At 49.8% G+C, this 12974-nt stretch overlaps 1 protein-coding gene across 2 annotated transcripts; it reads left to right on the top strand.

Annotated features, from left to right (window-relative positions):
- Positions 1-231: 231 nt before the first annotated feature.
- Positions 232-12754, top strand: HBEGF (heparin binding EGF like growth factor). 2 transcript variants are annotated; one of them, XM_023549622.2, is made up of 7 exons: positions 232-532; positions 724-897; positions 3930-4107; positions 6615-6728; positions 9897-10052; positions 10868-10958; positions 11301-12754. In XM_023549622.2, exons 1-6 carry the CDS (start codon positions 487-489, stop codon positions 10938-10940), a joined length of 741 nt encoding a protein of 246 aa, XP_023405390.1. In that variant the 5' UTR covers positions 232-486; the 3' UTR covers positions 10941-10958; positions 11301-12754. The 2 variants fall into 2 exon arrangements, with proteins under 2 accessions (XP_023405390.1, XP_003404583.1); XM_003404535.4 differs by lacking the exon at positions 6615-6728.
- Positions 12755-12974: the final 220 nt, after the last annotated feature.

The following is a 12974-nucleotide window of genomic DNA, read 5'->3' as shown; positions in this document are numbered from 1 at the left end:
GCCCACAGTCAGGCCGCCGCTGCCCTGGCCTGGTCCCAAAATATGTGAGCACCGCCCCCTGTCCCCGCCACGCCCGCGGGGTCGGGGGCTGAGCTGCCGGCGCCGGGAGCTGGGCGGGCGTCCCAGCACCGAGTCGGGGGCGGGGGGGGAGCGGGGGCGGCGCTGGGTGGGGCGGAGCATCGGCGCCTCCGGAGCCTTATTCCCCGCTGCGCGCAGTGGAGCAGTCAGTCCAGGGAACTGCGCGCAGCACGCTTCTCGTCAGCCTAACCAAGGCACAAGGGCTTGGGCGGAGGGACAGTGAGCAGACAGACACACGGCGGCCGCGAGCACCGCGCAGGTCAGAGCCAGGCTTGCACCCAGAGGCGGACAGCCGACTGTGCCCGGCGCAATCTCCTGCGCTCCGCCCGCCCGGCTCCCCTGCCAGCGCCCAGTGGCCGCCGCCTCCAAAGTGATTGCTGCCTCGCCGCCTCCGCCGGGCCCGGGACCATGAAGCTACTGCCGTCGGTGGTGCTGAAGCTCCTCCTGGCTACAGGTAAGAGGGCTGCCGACGCCCCCGGAGGTCGGGGGGATGGAGGGCGCTGTGCTGGGGAAACAGCGGCTGCAGCACCCTGGGTTGGGGCCACTTGGTGGGGCCCGTGCTCTCTGGTGGGCGAGAACCGGCCTTGGTGCATGGCGCCGGGGGCCCAGACGGGGTTCTGATGCTGCTTCGGCCCTCACCCGCAGTGCTCTCAGCGTTGGTAACCGGTGAGAGCCTGGAGCGAATTCGGAGAGGGGTGGCGGCCGGAACCCGCAAACCAGACCCTCCCACTGGATCCACTGACCAGCTCCTGCCCTCCGGAGATGCCCGGAGCCGAGAGGTCCTGGACTTGGATGAGGCAAACCTGGACCTTTTCAGAGGTAAGGTGTGGGGGCCGCCCATCCTTGGACCCTGGCGGGCAGTTGGAGAATAAGCGGATCTGGGATCCATACTGTTTGGGCACCCCTGTGGGTTGGGGGGAACCCTGCTGGCGCAGTGGTTAAGAGCTCGGCTGCTAACCAAAAGGTCGACAGTTCGAATTCGGTAGCTGCTGCCTGGAAACCCTTTGGGGCAGTTCTACTCTGTCCTGTAGGGTCGCTATGAGTGGGAATCAACTCGAAGGTAACAGATTTGGGTGGTTTGGGGGATATTCATGGAGGGCCTCAAGGAAATGCCTGTTGACCTGACTGGGGAGTCAGGGATCCTGGAATATCGGTTCCTCTGTCTTACTTGCCCTTGGGTCTCACCTGCTGGGTTCCTGTCCACCTGGATGCAGTATTCTGGGGAAAATAGAGACAGGAAAGGCACCTGAAGTCGGTACAGCCCTCTCAGGTAAGCTGGATTATAGGAACAAGGAATGGTTGAGATGATTTCCCCAGAGTACTGCATAAAAATGAGTGCAAGTCCTAAGTCTCGCAAATGACAATTATCTGTATAATGGATGTGGAGGTGCCCAGGCACATAGTAGGTGTACAATGTTAGTCTCCTTCACTCAGCTGTCTTCAGGTTAGGGCAACAGAAGAGAACGGGGAACGCTTGGCTTTCCCAGGCGACGCCAATACCTCCTGGGGGAGGCTATGAATGGTGCCTAGGGGACTGCATTGAAATACTTGCTGGGTGTTTACAGATCCTTCCCAAAGTCCAGAGACTTCCTGACCGCCTTGAGTCCTTGAGACTCCAAGTGGGGAAGGGCTAGGTGGGATCCTTCAACCAGCATATGTGGCTGTGGCTGGGTACAGGCATAGGGGCAGAGTCCAAAGCCTTAGGCATTGCCTGCTTCCCTGCCCCCAGCCGCCTGCAGCGATTCTATTGAGGGTGGAGCAAGTACTGAGCCCAGGAGCACCGGAATTACTTTATTTGGTTGGAAAGATACCCACCTGTTGTAGCCCCGCCTGCTTCTCTGCTGCGCTGCCCTTTCTTTGCCCAGAGTTTCCTGTAGGTGCTCTCTCTGCTTCTTGTATAAATCAAGGGTGTGCTCTGAAGCTGAGCCTGGGCTCTCACCCTTCACCCTCTCACAGTGGCCCTCTGGGGTCACTTCTGGCCTGAACAGCCTGGATTCTCCTGACCCTCTCCTCCTAGGCTGGGCAGGGCTGGGCTGTGACTCACCCCCCACCCACACGGCTGCTCCTCATACCTCTGCAGACCTGACTCACTGCTCCCTGTCCCTGGCAGGAACCTGGCTGTCACCCTGCCACTCTCTCCCTCCTCCCTCTGATTGGCTTGACTCTCCTGCTTCAGTTTCCACAGTTCTGGTCACCTGGATTCCTCTGAGCACCTGCCTCACCTTCTGAGCCCTGGAGGATTGGCCTGGGACTGAAGAATAAATGGGGCTGCTGGCACCTGTCTCTCTTCCTTTCTCTTAGCTTTGCTGGGCAAGGACTACATTTCAGATTTGGGGATCCTATCACCTAAAATAAATAACTGCTACCATTTCTTAAGTGCCCATTGTATTCTGGGCACTTGACAGGTTATCCTGGTTAATTTAATCCTTGTAACTGCCCTCTGAGACAGGTACCTTTGCTATCCACATTTTACCAAGGAGAACATTGAGGTTCAGAGAGGTTAAATGACTTGTCCAAGGTCTCATGGCTGTGATTGGAGTATAGCTCTGCTGACTTCAGAGCCATCCACTGTCATTTTTCTTTGTTGTCTCATTCCTGGTACAATATTCCAAGCGCTCTAGACTTGTGCGGAGAGAAGGGGAGGCAGCTGTGTAGGTGAGGCAACTTGGTGTGTGGGAAAGAACATCAAATGTGGAGCCCAGAGACCAGACTCTGCATGACCTTGGACAAGTCACTGCCTTTTGGGATCTTACGTTTTTCATCTGAAGATGGAAGGTCATGATATTCTTTGAGGTTACTTCCAGTTTGAGGATTCTAGGTCTTCGGTCTAATGTATCATGCATATCCTTCTGCCAAACATGTAGCTATAGCCATGGGCAGAGGGCACCTTCTTCCTGTTGGGAACAGCGGAACATGGTGGGGGGAGGAGAACTGGCTTCAGACCCCTGGGCTGATGGGTGTAGCCCATGGTAAATCCCAGCTGGACATCTGGGTGAGGTTGTTTTTTCCCCCTGTCTCTCTGAAGCCTGGGAAGAAGGGGGGCTCCTCATTATTCCAGTTCCTTCTGGACAGCTCCTTACTTTCCATCTCTCTAGCCCTTGTACACATTGTACCCCAATCCTAGAGAGCTATAAACAGGAGATTGGGAATACATGTAAATGGGCCTTTGAGGGAAATGGGTTAGCTGCAAAGGGCACAGAGCAGGGTGAGTATTTTGCTTGAAGTAAAAAAACAAGGCCCTGATCAGGGACAGTCCTCTTGCTGTACCTGAGCCTGGCTCTGCCCTGGGCTCATGGTACTCTGAAGCTAATGGTTGCCACCTGAAGACATGGGCACTTTTCTTATTTTATAAATCCACTCGCCCCCCCCCCACCTCCAAATACCTTTTCCAGAGGCAATTTGTGTCTCTGACACTGTCCTCCTGCAAGTGGGTCACTGTGTGCAGCATCAGGAAATGAGGCTGATTAAGGCCAAAATAGAACCAACTGAGGGTGGCAGAGGAGGCGATGGGGATGGAAGGTGGGCAGTGGGGTGGAGGTGAGGTTAGTAGGATTGCTCAATCAACTGCAGTCACTCAACAGAAGCTAGCACTCTCCGAATGACGTCCTTAAACTGAGTTTGTGAAATGCCTCCCTGGGAATCCATTCTTGCCTCTACTTCCTCCTGAGGCTCCTGCTTTCTGGTACTGTGCCCAGTCTTCCTTCAGCTTGAGAGGCACTGAACCAAGGGGTCTTCCCAGGCCTCTGACTTTAGGTGGGATCAAAGGGTGCATATTCCCTCCAAATGCTATGCTGTTCTGATTCTGTGCCCCAGGAGAGTGGCAGACTTACCAGGGTGTTTTTTTCCTGCAGTTGCTTTCTCCTCCAAGCCGCAAGCTCAGGCCACACCAAGCAAGGAGGAATATGGGAAAAGAAAGAAGAAGGGCAAGGGGCTAGGGAAGAAGAGAGACCCTTGTCTTCGAAAATACAAGGACTTCTGCATCCATGGAGAATGCAGATATGTGAAGAAGCTGCGGGCTCCATCTTGCCTGTAAGTGTTCCTTCCCTTGGGCTGACTTGTCAGTACACTCTTTGTCAGCCACGTGATTGTTCCTCGTTGTCACTGTTCCTTGAATTCATAATTCTACCCAGTTTCTTCTCAACCTCTGGGAGGAAGTTGGGAGGAGGAGAAATATTTTTAGTCAGCGGAAGGGGCTCCCCCCCATCAGATGCAATTTCCTGTGGTGTGGGTTTGTGACGATCTTGTATCCTTGGGGACATTTCCTGCTTACCCAGAAATGAGCATGTGGCCAGGAAAACTGGCACCTGAAAGCAAGTCCTTCATTCTTGCCCCATGCCCCACTCTGGATGGGAGAAGCCAATAGGAAACGTGGCAGAATGGGCTTCCTGCGTGGAGTGAAGCTCCTGTGGCCTTCTTTCTCAAACGCTGTAGGCATATATGAGGTGCATTTGGACACATGTTGGTAGGTGAGTGCGTACTTAGGTATGTGTGCACACAAGTGAGCAAATGTGGGTTGATTTTAAAACATGGCAGGACTGTACAGAGAACAGTCATCATGGGAGCAGGGGACACCCCTCCTCCCTTCTTCCTCACCCTGGCAAGGGCCAGGAGGTGAGCACTTGGAGGGTATTGGCCTTTGGCCATGGGAGTGAGAGGATACTTTCTTTATGAAGGATTAACAGGAAATGGAAGCCAACCCAGCAGACATCAACCCCCAATTAGGCAGCATCACCCCTTCCCTGGGCAGGGGTGTGGGTGGAGGGGCCATGGGTTCTTGGCCACTCTGCTAGGTCAAGCTCAGCAAACGACTGCCTTGGCAACCCCTCAGAGATGACGGCACTGCCATGCTCTCTGGCAGGCATAATGTCGCCACTGTGCCTGAGGCCAACACCCCACGTCAGGCTGCAAACATTCACTCTCTTCCGCTGGGCACAAGGTCCCAGTGGAGAGGCGAGGGGCATTGTGGCATGGGAGACTCTAGACAGGGACAGACAGGAGACTGCTGGGTACATATTGCCTCCTGATCTGTCAGGAAAACTGGCCGCGTGTGATTGGTGCAGATCCCTTGCAGCTTTTTTTTTTTCTTTTTTTAAATGTGCATTAGGTGAAAGCTTACATAGCACATTAGTTTCCTATTTGATAGTTTGTACACACAGTGTTCCATGACATTGCTTCCATTCCCCACAATGTCCTGCCCTCCCCACATTTCCGTCCTAGGTACCCTGTTTCCTTTTGTCCTGAATTGCTACCCCTTCCTGCTGTCTCAACTTTGCTTTTGAGTGAATGTTGCCCTTTTGCTCTTGTATAATAGATCGTTCTAAGGAATACATTCCTCTTGGGTATTATTTATTTTATGGGCTTGCCTATGATTTGGCTGGTGGATGGTCTCTGGCAATGGCTTCAATTCCAGCTTAGAAGAGTGTCTTAGGGCCATAGTCTCAGGGGTTCTTCTGGTCTCTATCAGACCAGTAAGTCTGGTCTTTTTTTGTGAATTTGGTTTTTTGTTCTGCAATTTTTCTCCCTCTCTGGGAACTTCTGTTGTGAATCCCAGTTGGAGTGCTTGTTGGTGGTAGCCAGGCACCATCTAGTTCTTCTGGTCTTGGATCATGTAGTTTTTTTGGCTTTTTGAAGGCTCCTTGTCCTCTCTGATTGCATATAGCAGAGCTGTCTTCTGTTGGACCATTGGCAGACAGACCCTTTGCTTCTCACCATGTTCTTGGTCACTTGTGTATCTTCTCCTATAATATCCTTGTCAGGACCTTCGTATTGGAGGGGTTTCTTGGGAGTGGCCTAGGGTCTCCATATTATCCTTCCCAGTATCTTGGGACAGGGAGGAAATGCTTGTGTTAAATTTGTAAAATAGCATCATTAGCATAGGGTAGAGGCAGTGACTCTGAGGGTAGTCAAGATGGTTTGAGCCTAGGAGTCTGTCTGGGCTAAATTAGTACAGGGCATTGGTGCTTGACAGAACCCTGTAAGGCTCTTCTCCCAGAGGACTGGGTTCCATGGATCACCTCAGCCTAGATAAGGATACCCATGGCCAACTTCTCAGTGGCTGTGGGGGTAGTGCTCATAACCATAAGAGTAGCTCCTCTTCTTTGCCCCAGAGCTTTGCAGTTTCCACTTAATATGAGTTGAGCCCAACAGATATGTCTTAAGCACCTACTTGATGCCAGACACTATTCTAGGGGGTGGGGAGATTAGTTAGTCTCTTAGGATTCTCAAAAGCCCTTTGCTAGGTAGGCAAGTCTTGCTAACTCCACTTGGAAGATAAGGAAACTTGAACCAGAAAGTGGGAAGTGATTTCTCTGTGATCAATAGCTAAATAAGTAGATAGAAAAAGGACAGGGACACAGGCACCTGACTCTCAGTCCAGCATGCTTTTCATTGCCCCAGGCTGCAATGGGTATTGGTCTGCCTCTGCAGGATTTTACAGAGGGCAGCTGTTGTTCTAGAGATCTCTGGAGACTTTTTCTAGCCTAACAGTATAGCAATTTGATTTGAAGTCTCTGTCTGCTTCCGTCTTCTCTTGCTAGGCAGAATTTGCCTGACCTTGCTTATTCCTGCGTTCTGCCTCCAGTCCTGTGTTCGCAGTGCAGAAGGCAGCAAGAAGACACAGGTCTCCTGGTTTGGGGAAGCATGACATCTGGGTAACTACATCTGGGGACCCCTTGTGGATCCTCTCTGCCTCCAGACCCAGGAACCACCAGCCAGGGTGTGTCCAGGCTGGTGTGGTGAGCTTGAGGCTAGCCAGCTTCCTAAACCAGCCCTTCGCAGCCACCATTGACGGGAAACCCTTCTGTGTCATCAGCCAAAAGTCACCCTCAGGGGATAGGAACCCTGACTGGCTGCTGACCCAGAAATTGGCAGCAAAGTTGTCCTGTGGCTAGAAAAAAGCAGGGGGGCAGCTGGGCTGAGGAGGACTCGGAGCTGGAAGAGGGGCCTGGGGGCTTTACTTTGCCTCACTGCTCAGCTACACAGAGCATCTTGGCAGAGGGTCCCCTGGGAATGGCAAGCCCCCTTGACTTTGGCTCCACCTGATTTTAGTACCCCATTCCTTAGGATATAGGTACTGTGCTCTGGGATCTGATTATATAATAACATACAAACATAGAACTTGGCCTTTTATTAAGTGCTTTCATCTATATTATCCCATTTGATTTTCTCAATTCTCTAGTAAGGTAGGCATTTATCGTTTCTGTGTTTTGCATGAGGAAACCAATATTTGGAAAGGTGAAATAACTTGTCCAAGATCACCTGGCTAGAAGTAGTAGCAATACCAGTCTGAAACTCAAGTATTTTGAGGCCCTCTATCAAATGGTGCCCCCTGCACCTCCTTGAGTAGGAGTGAGCAGCTCAGTTTGGAAGACGTCTCTGGACCCTAGAGGGCTCTTCTGCTGTAATACAAGATCTGAAACAGGTCGCAGACATGAGTAAGAAGAATGTGTCCCAGTTTGATGAGTGGCTGGTGCTGGGCAAGGCACATGATCTCACCCCCACCCTGGGATGTTTGGAATGTACTCATCCCTCGCCTTCCCCTCCAACTCCCTGGGGAAGCCAGGAGTCGTCTGCAAAGGGAGGGAGGGTGGGTGGGTAATATTAGGATGTTTACATTATTATCCTTTTGACTCAAGGTGGGGGTGGAGGAATTATGTAACTGAATTGTGGGGCTGTGAGGCCAAGCTTTATTTCTATCATCTGAGTAACTACCTGTGGGGTTTGAATGATGGACTGGAAGTGAAAAACAGACTCAGCTTCTCCCCCTAGTCCCTGAAGCCATCCAGGCTGCAGGGTTGAATCCTGGCTGTACCACTCACTAGCTGTGTAGCCTGGGCAAGTTATGTAAAGAAGTTAAGCCTCAGTCTCATCTTTAAAATGGAGGTAGTAACTCCTTCATAAAGATGATTATAAGATGAAATGAAATGATCTTTGTAAACCAGTTAGTGCAGAGAACCTGGCACATGGCAAACCTTTAATGTTAGCTATTTATTATTGTTGCTAATTATTAATAATAATGAACAGCATTAATACATTCTGAGAACTGGGTCAGACATCCCCAGGAACCTATCAGATGTGTGTTTCCTTGGGGTAATCTGCACCGTTCAGAGTAGAAAGAATCATGAACTTGGAATCTGCCAAAACTGGTTTCTAGTCTTGACACTGCTGCTTCCCAGTGAAACTTTTGGCAAATCACTTAATCTCTCTGACCCTTTCAATCTGTAAACTGGGGCTGTACCTGCCTACCAGGGTATTATGAGGTCCAGATTAGCTGGTAGATAGGGACAGTCTTGTAAACTGTAAACTGCCATAGACAGGTCATTTTCCAGAGGAGCTCCTGGCAGCTTGCTCCATATTCTGGCAGGATGGGGACTTTGTTTTGCCCACCTGGGCCAATGGAACAATGCCTGCAGAGGCTGGGCAAGGAGTTGTTCCTATCGTAGGCTAGAGGTTGCGGAGAAGGACCCTGACCTACATTTATCCTGGACTGAGGTGGTGCACAAAGCGCCCAGGAGGAGCTGGAACAGGGAGAAGTTGGGCAGAAAGGCAGTAGGAGAGAAACAGTACCCCTAGCCATGCCTTACACTAGTACCCAGATGCCTGGCCCTTCTGCTGCTGCCAGGTCTAGACTGATCTGCTCTGTAGAGCTTTCCTGGTATCCACTTCAGCAGGAAGAAGGAATTCCTAACTCTGAGGCACCAGGTATACAGCTTCCTTCCCAGGGAAAGCTCAGCTCAGAATAGAGAGCTACCAGAAGCCAGTGGCTAAAGCCCCCAGGCAGATAGCGCCACCTCACCCCCGGCTGGTGGTAGGTGGTTGTGGGGGGGCAGCACACTGAGCTCAGAGTCAGAGGATCCATACCCATGTCTCTGCTCTGCTGTGAGACCTTGGGAAAACAACTCTACCTTTCTGTAAAATGGGGCTTCTGGCTACATCAGAGGATCTTTGAGGGGATCAGATGAAGGAAGGGATGTGAATGTACTTATTCAACTGTAAGCACTTCCAAATTTTCTTCAGAGGTTCAAGGAAGTGCTTTTGCATTAGAATCATAGAGGCAGTTGCCATATGATTTATGTCCTGAGTGAGAAGAGCTGCCTAGGGATTGTTTCTGACATTCCGACATGCCCTGGCAGAGCAGCTGGGCATGAAGATATTATCTTGGCTGGTTTGCTTTGCCCTGAGGGGAAGGAGGCCTGATACCCCAATGCTCAAAGGCCAATGGTCCGCAAGTTGGCACTGCAAACAGGAGAAGCTGGGAGTTAAATGAAGGGAACTTGAAAAAATGACTTCTGGCAAAGGAACAGGGCCTATTAATAGGATGGGCAGTGGGGGAGAGGATTGGACACTGGAACATTGATGAGAAGGCTGGTTTATTTCTGGGTCAGGGTGTTGAGGGGCCTCAGTATAGGGAGTGATACTGAATCCCCTCACTCAACTTACCAACGCTTGTGCCCAAGTCCTCTTAAGTGGCTTAAATAGAATGTCTTCACCCACATGTAATAAATCAGTCACACGTGGAACATATCTAACTGAGACCTTCGAGTCCTCCCTCACTTTTTCCGAGCCTGGAGCAGGATTCTCAGGCCAGAGAACCAGAGAAAATGGTAGAAGGGAAGGGCGTGGAGTGAGGGAGGAAGGCCATGGAGCATTCAGAGGGGCTTTTAAGGAGTCTCCTACCAAAGGAGAAAGATAGAGGAAGGGCAAAGATCATGGTCAGGGATTGATAGGCTGGAGCGGTGAGGAATGGGGTTTGGCTGGGCCACTGCGAAGAGAGAGAGACTGAACCACTAACCCTAACTCCTTGTTCTGTCTTGAAACAGCTGCCAGCCAGGTTACCATGGAGAGAGGTGCCATGGGCTGACCCTCCCAGTGGAAAACCGCTTGTATTCGTATGACCACACAACCATCCTGGCCGTGGTAGCTGTGGTACTGTCTTCTGTCTGTCTGCTCGTCATTGTGGGGCTTCTAATGTTTAGGTGAGTGTTGGGGGCCCCTGCAGACTGTTTCTATAAATCACTCCATTCCTCCTTCTGGGTCTTCTGGCTGGTGATCACATGAGTCCCCTACCTCCCCAAATCCTGGGTTAGGGATCTGACTGACATTCTTGGTTCTTCAAGAGCCTGGTTTCTTTGGTGTGACATGTGTCCAGTGTCTAGAGCCCAGGGCACAACTTGCCAGGCCATAGCAGGTTCTGCTCTTCACAGGAATTCTTTTCCTGCCTCTATGGCTCAGCAACCCACCTGTGGTGCCAACTCTTTACACATTTCTTTCTCCTGGCTATGTTCTTTGATAACATTAGTGTGTGACTTAGTAGTCAAGGCATGGATGGTGTTCTTGGTATATCCTTCCAATTCTGAGTCATCTGGACCTCAAGCCATGGTTCCAATTCAGGTTATGTCCTGGGTCAGGGGAGATCTACCAAGTAGTCTATGCCTGTTTTCAAGCAGTACAACCGAATTGCTTTGAGACCTGAAATCAGTCGCCTCATTATTCTGAGGATTATAATCTTTCAGTGATTATCTACCTCATAAGGATGCGTGAAGACCCAATGAATAAGGCAAAAGCTATTTATAAATTATAGCCTGCTGTTAGAGACAAGGATCTCTCTAGGAAGTTGGTCTTTGACCAGGGGTCTGTTGGACTGCCATACACCCTGGGCTTTTCCAAAGAGTGGAGGGAACTGCCATGGCAGAGTTCTTGGGAATGACCTGTTCTGGGACCTGCGTCCTGTGCTTCAATTTCTCAACTGTCATAGCAAACAGGACTTGCTCACAAAGCTTATCTTCCTCAGGTACCATAGGAGAGGAGGCTACAATGTGGAAAATGAAGAGAAGGTGAAGTTGGGGATGACTAATTCCCATTGAGAGAGACCTGCACTCAAGGTAATGATTCATCCTTTACCCCATGGCACCATCACCACCTTTCCAAATCTGTTTCAAGAAATGCTAAATTCTTTTTTTGACCTAAGGATTGGGAGGCAGGAGGCAGGCTACCATGGAGTCAGCATCAAATTGCAGAATTGTTTTCAAAAAGGCTGTGGGTGCATCATCCCCACTTAGGGTGAAACTTGCTAGAGAGATACTCAGGAGAGATGTTTGAGAGGACAGTTTTTCCCTTCCTTATCCCTTCTCCTTCCTTCCCTTCCCAAGTGACCTTTCCACTTCACCTTTTAAGACTGGACCTTGGAGATTTGGGGCTTTAAATGCCTTCTTCTTGTGCTTTAGGAATCAGCTGGGGGCTGCTACCTCTGAGAAGACACAAGTTGATCACAGACTCTGCAGAGGCGAAGGACTTCACAGCTAGCCATGAAGACTCCTTCATCCCCAGTTGCTATCTAGATTGGGCCTCCCATAATTGCTTTGCCAAAATACCAGAGCCTTCAAGTGCCAAATGGAATATATCTGATGGGATCCGGGTCAGAAGAAAGCAAAAATGAGGGCCCTTCATGCCCTTCTGATTTCCCTCCACCAAAACCCCACTTACCCCCAAAAGTTTGTTTAAACACTTATCTTCTAGACTCAAATGCCAGTTCAATTCCATATGCGCCAGGATCTTTGACTGAAAAAAAAAAGGAGAAAGAAGAAGAAGGAAAGATTTGTGGACTAGAAGAAAATAACAAAGATTGAGAAGCCATGTACTCAAGTAGCCACCAAGGGATCTACCATTTGGACCCTCCAGCGCTGGATTTGATGAGCTAACTGTGAAATACCACAAGCCCAAGAACTCTGAATTTTGGGACTTCTGCCCAGATGGAAAAATAACTTAACAACTATTTTTTGTTTGTTTGTTTGTTTGTTTGTAAAATGCCTTTTAAATTATATATTTATTTTATTCTATGTATGTTAATTTATTTAGTTTTTAACAATCTAACAATAATATTTCAAGTGCCTAGACTGTTACTGTGGCAATTTCCTGGCCCTCCACCCCACATCCCCCATCATCTGGCTCAGCACCACACTCATCTGCCACAAATATGAGTGGCTCTGTGACCCATCTGTAGTAATTTATTGTCTGTCTACATTTCTGAAGATCTTCCATGATCAAAGTGCTGCAGGGGGAGTTGTGTACGGTCAGGATGTAGGAGTTAACTTTGTCAGATCCACTCTATGAGTTGGACTGCAGTCTTGCCTAGGCAATTTTGTCTACCGTGTGTGTTTTGAAAGCTGACGGTGCTGATGTCAAGGTGTAACAGATATCAGTGTTTCCCTGTGTCCTCTCCTTCCCAAATCTCAGAAAAGGTTGGGCTCCCATGCCTGCAGCTTTCCTGGCCCTTCCCCACCATGGCCTCTGGCCCACAGAATAGGAGCTCACTCTCCTTTGTGTCAAGACATTTCTCTCACTCCAGCCATTCTTCTGGTGCTACTCCACGCAGGGGTCAGTACAGCAGAGAACAGTCTAGAGAAGGTGTTAGCAAAGAAAAAGGCTGAGGAGGAACAGGAAGCGTTGGTGCTGACTGTTCTGGGTAATTAATCGATTACCTGCCAATGTCTAGACAGAAGGCTGGAGGTGCGGAAGGTTTTTGTGTAAACCCACCCATCTCACCAAAACTACAAAGGTATGCTGTCTTGATCCCTTCTGGAAGTTTCTGGTGCCATTTTTAAACTGTTACAACCTGTATTTCCAAACCTGGTTCATATTTATACTTTGCAATTCAAATAAAGATAACCCTTACTCCATAGACTTCTGTCTGCTTGTTTTAACTGGGAACTGGTTTAACACAGGTATTTTTTTAAGCCCTGACTAGGTGTTAGACTCTATGCTAGGCCTATTTATGTATACTATTTCAATATCCCCAACAACCCTGTGATGGAAGTACTATTATTATCTCATTTATCCAGAGGAGGTATACGGAGGCTCAGAAGTTACACAACTTGCCTGAGTTATTATACACAGTTGGT

This window comes from Loxodonta africana, chromosome 2 (assembly GCF_030014295.1).
Source record: "Loxodonta africana isolate mLoxAfr1 chromosome 2, mLoxAfr1.hap2, whole genome shotgun sequence".
Lineage (NCBI taxonomy): Eukaryota > Metazoa > Chordata > Mammalia > Proboscidea > Elephantidae > Loxodonta > Loxodonta africana.
The sequence above is the reverse complement of the archived record's forward strand: the minus strand, read 5'-3'. Positions and strand labels throughout refer to the sequence as shown.

Excerpts from the sequence above, each read along its gene's own strand:
- HBEGF (XM_023549622.2), top strand. The coding sequence starts at position 487 with ATGAAGCTACTGCCGTCGGTGGTGCTGAAGCTCCTCCTGGCTACAG. Across the intron at positions 6,729-9,896 it reads TGGGGAAGCATGACATCTGG|CTGCCAGCCAGGTTACCATG; the intron begins GTAACTACATCT and ends GTCTTGAAACAG. Across the intron at positions 10,053-10,867 it reads GTGGGGCTTCTAATGTTTAG|GTACCATAGGAGAGGAGGCT; the intron begins GTGAGTGTTGGG and ends TATCTTCCTCAG.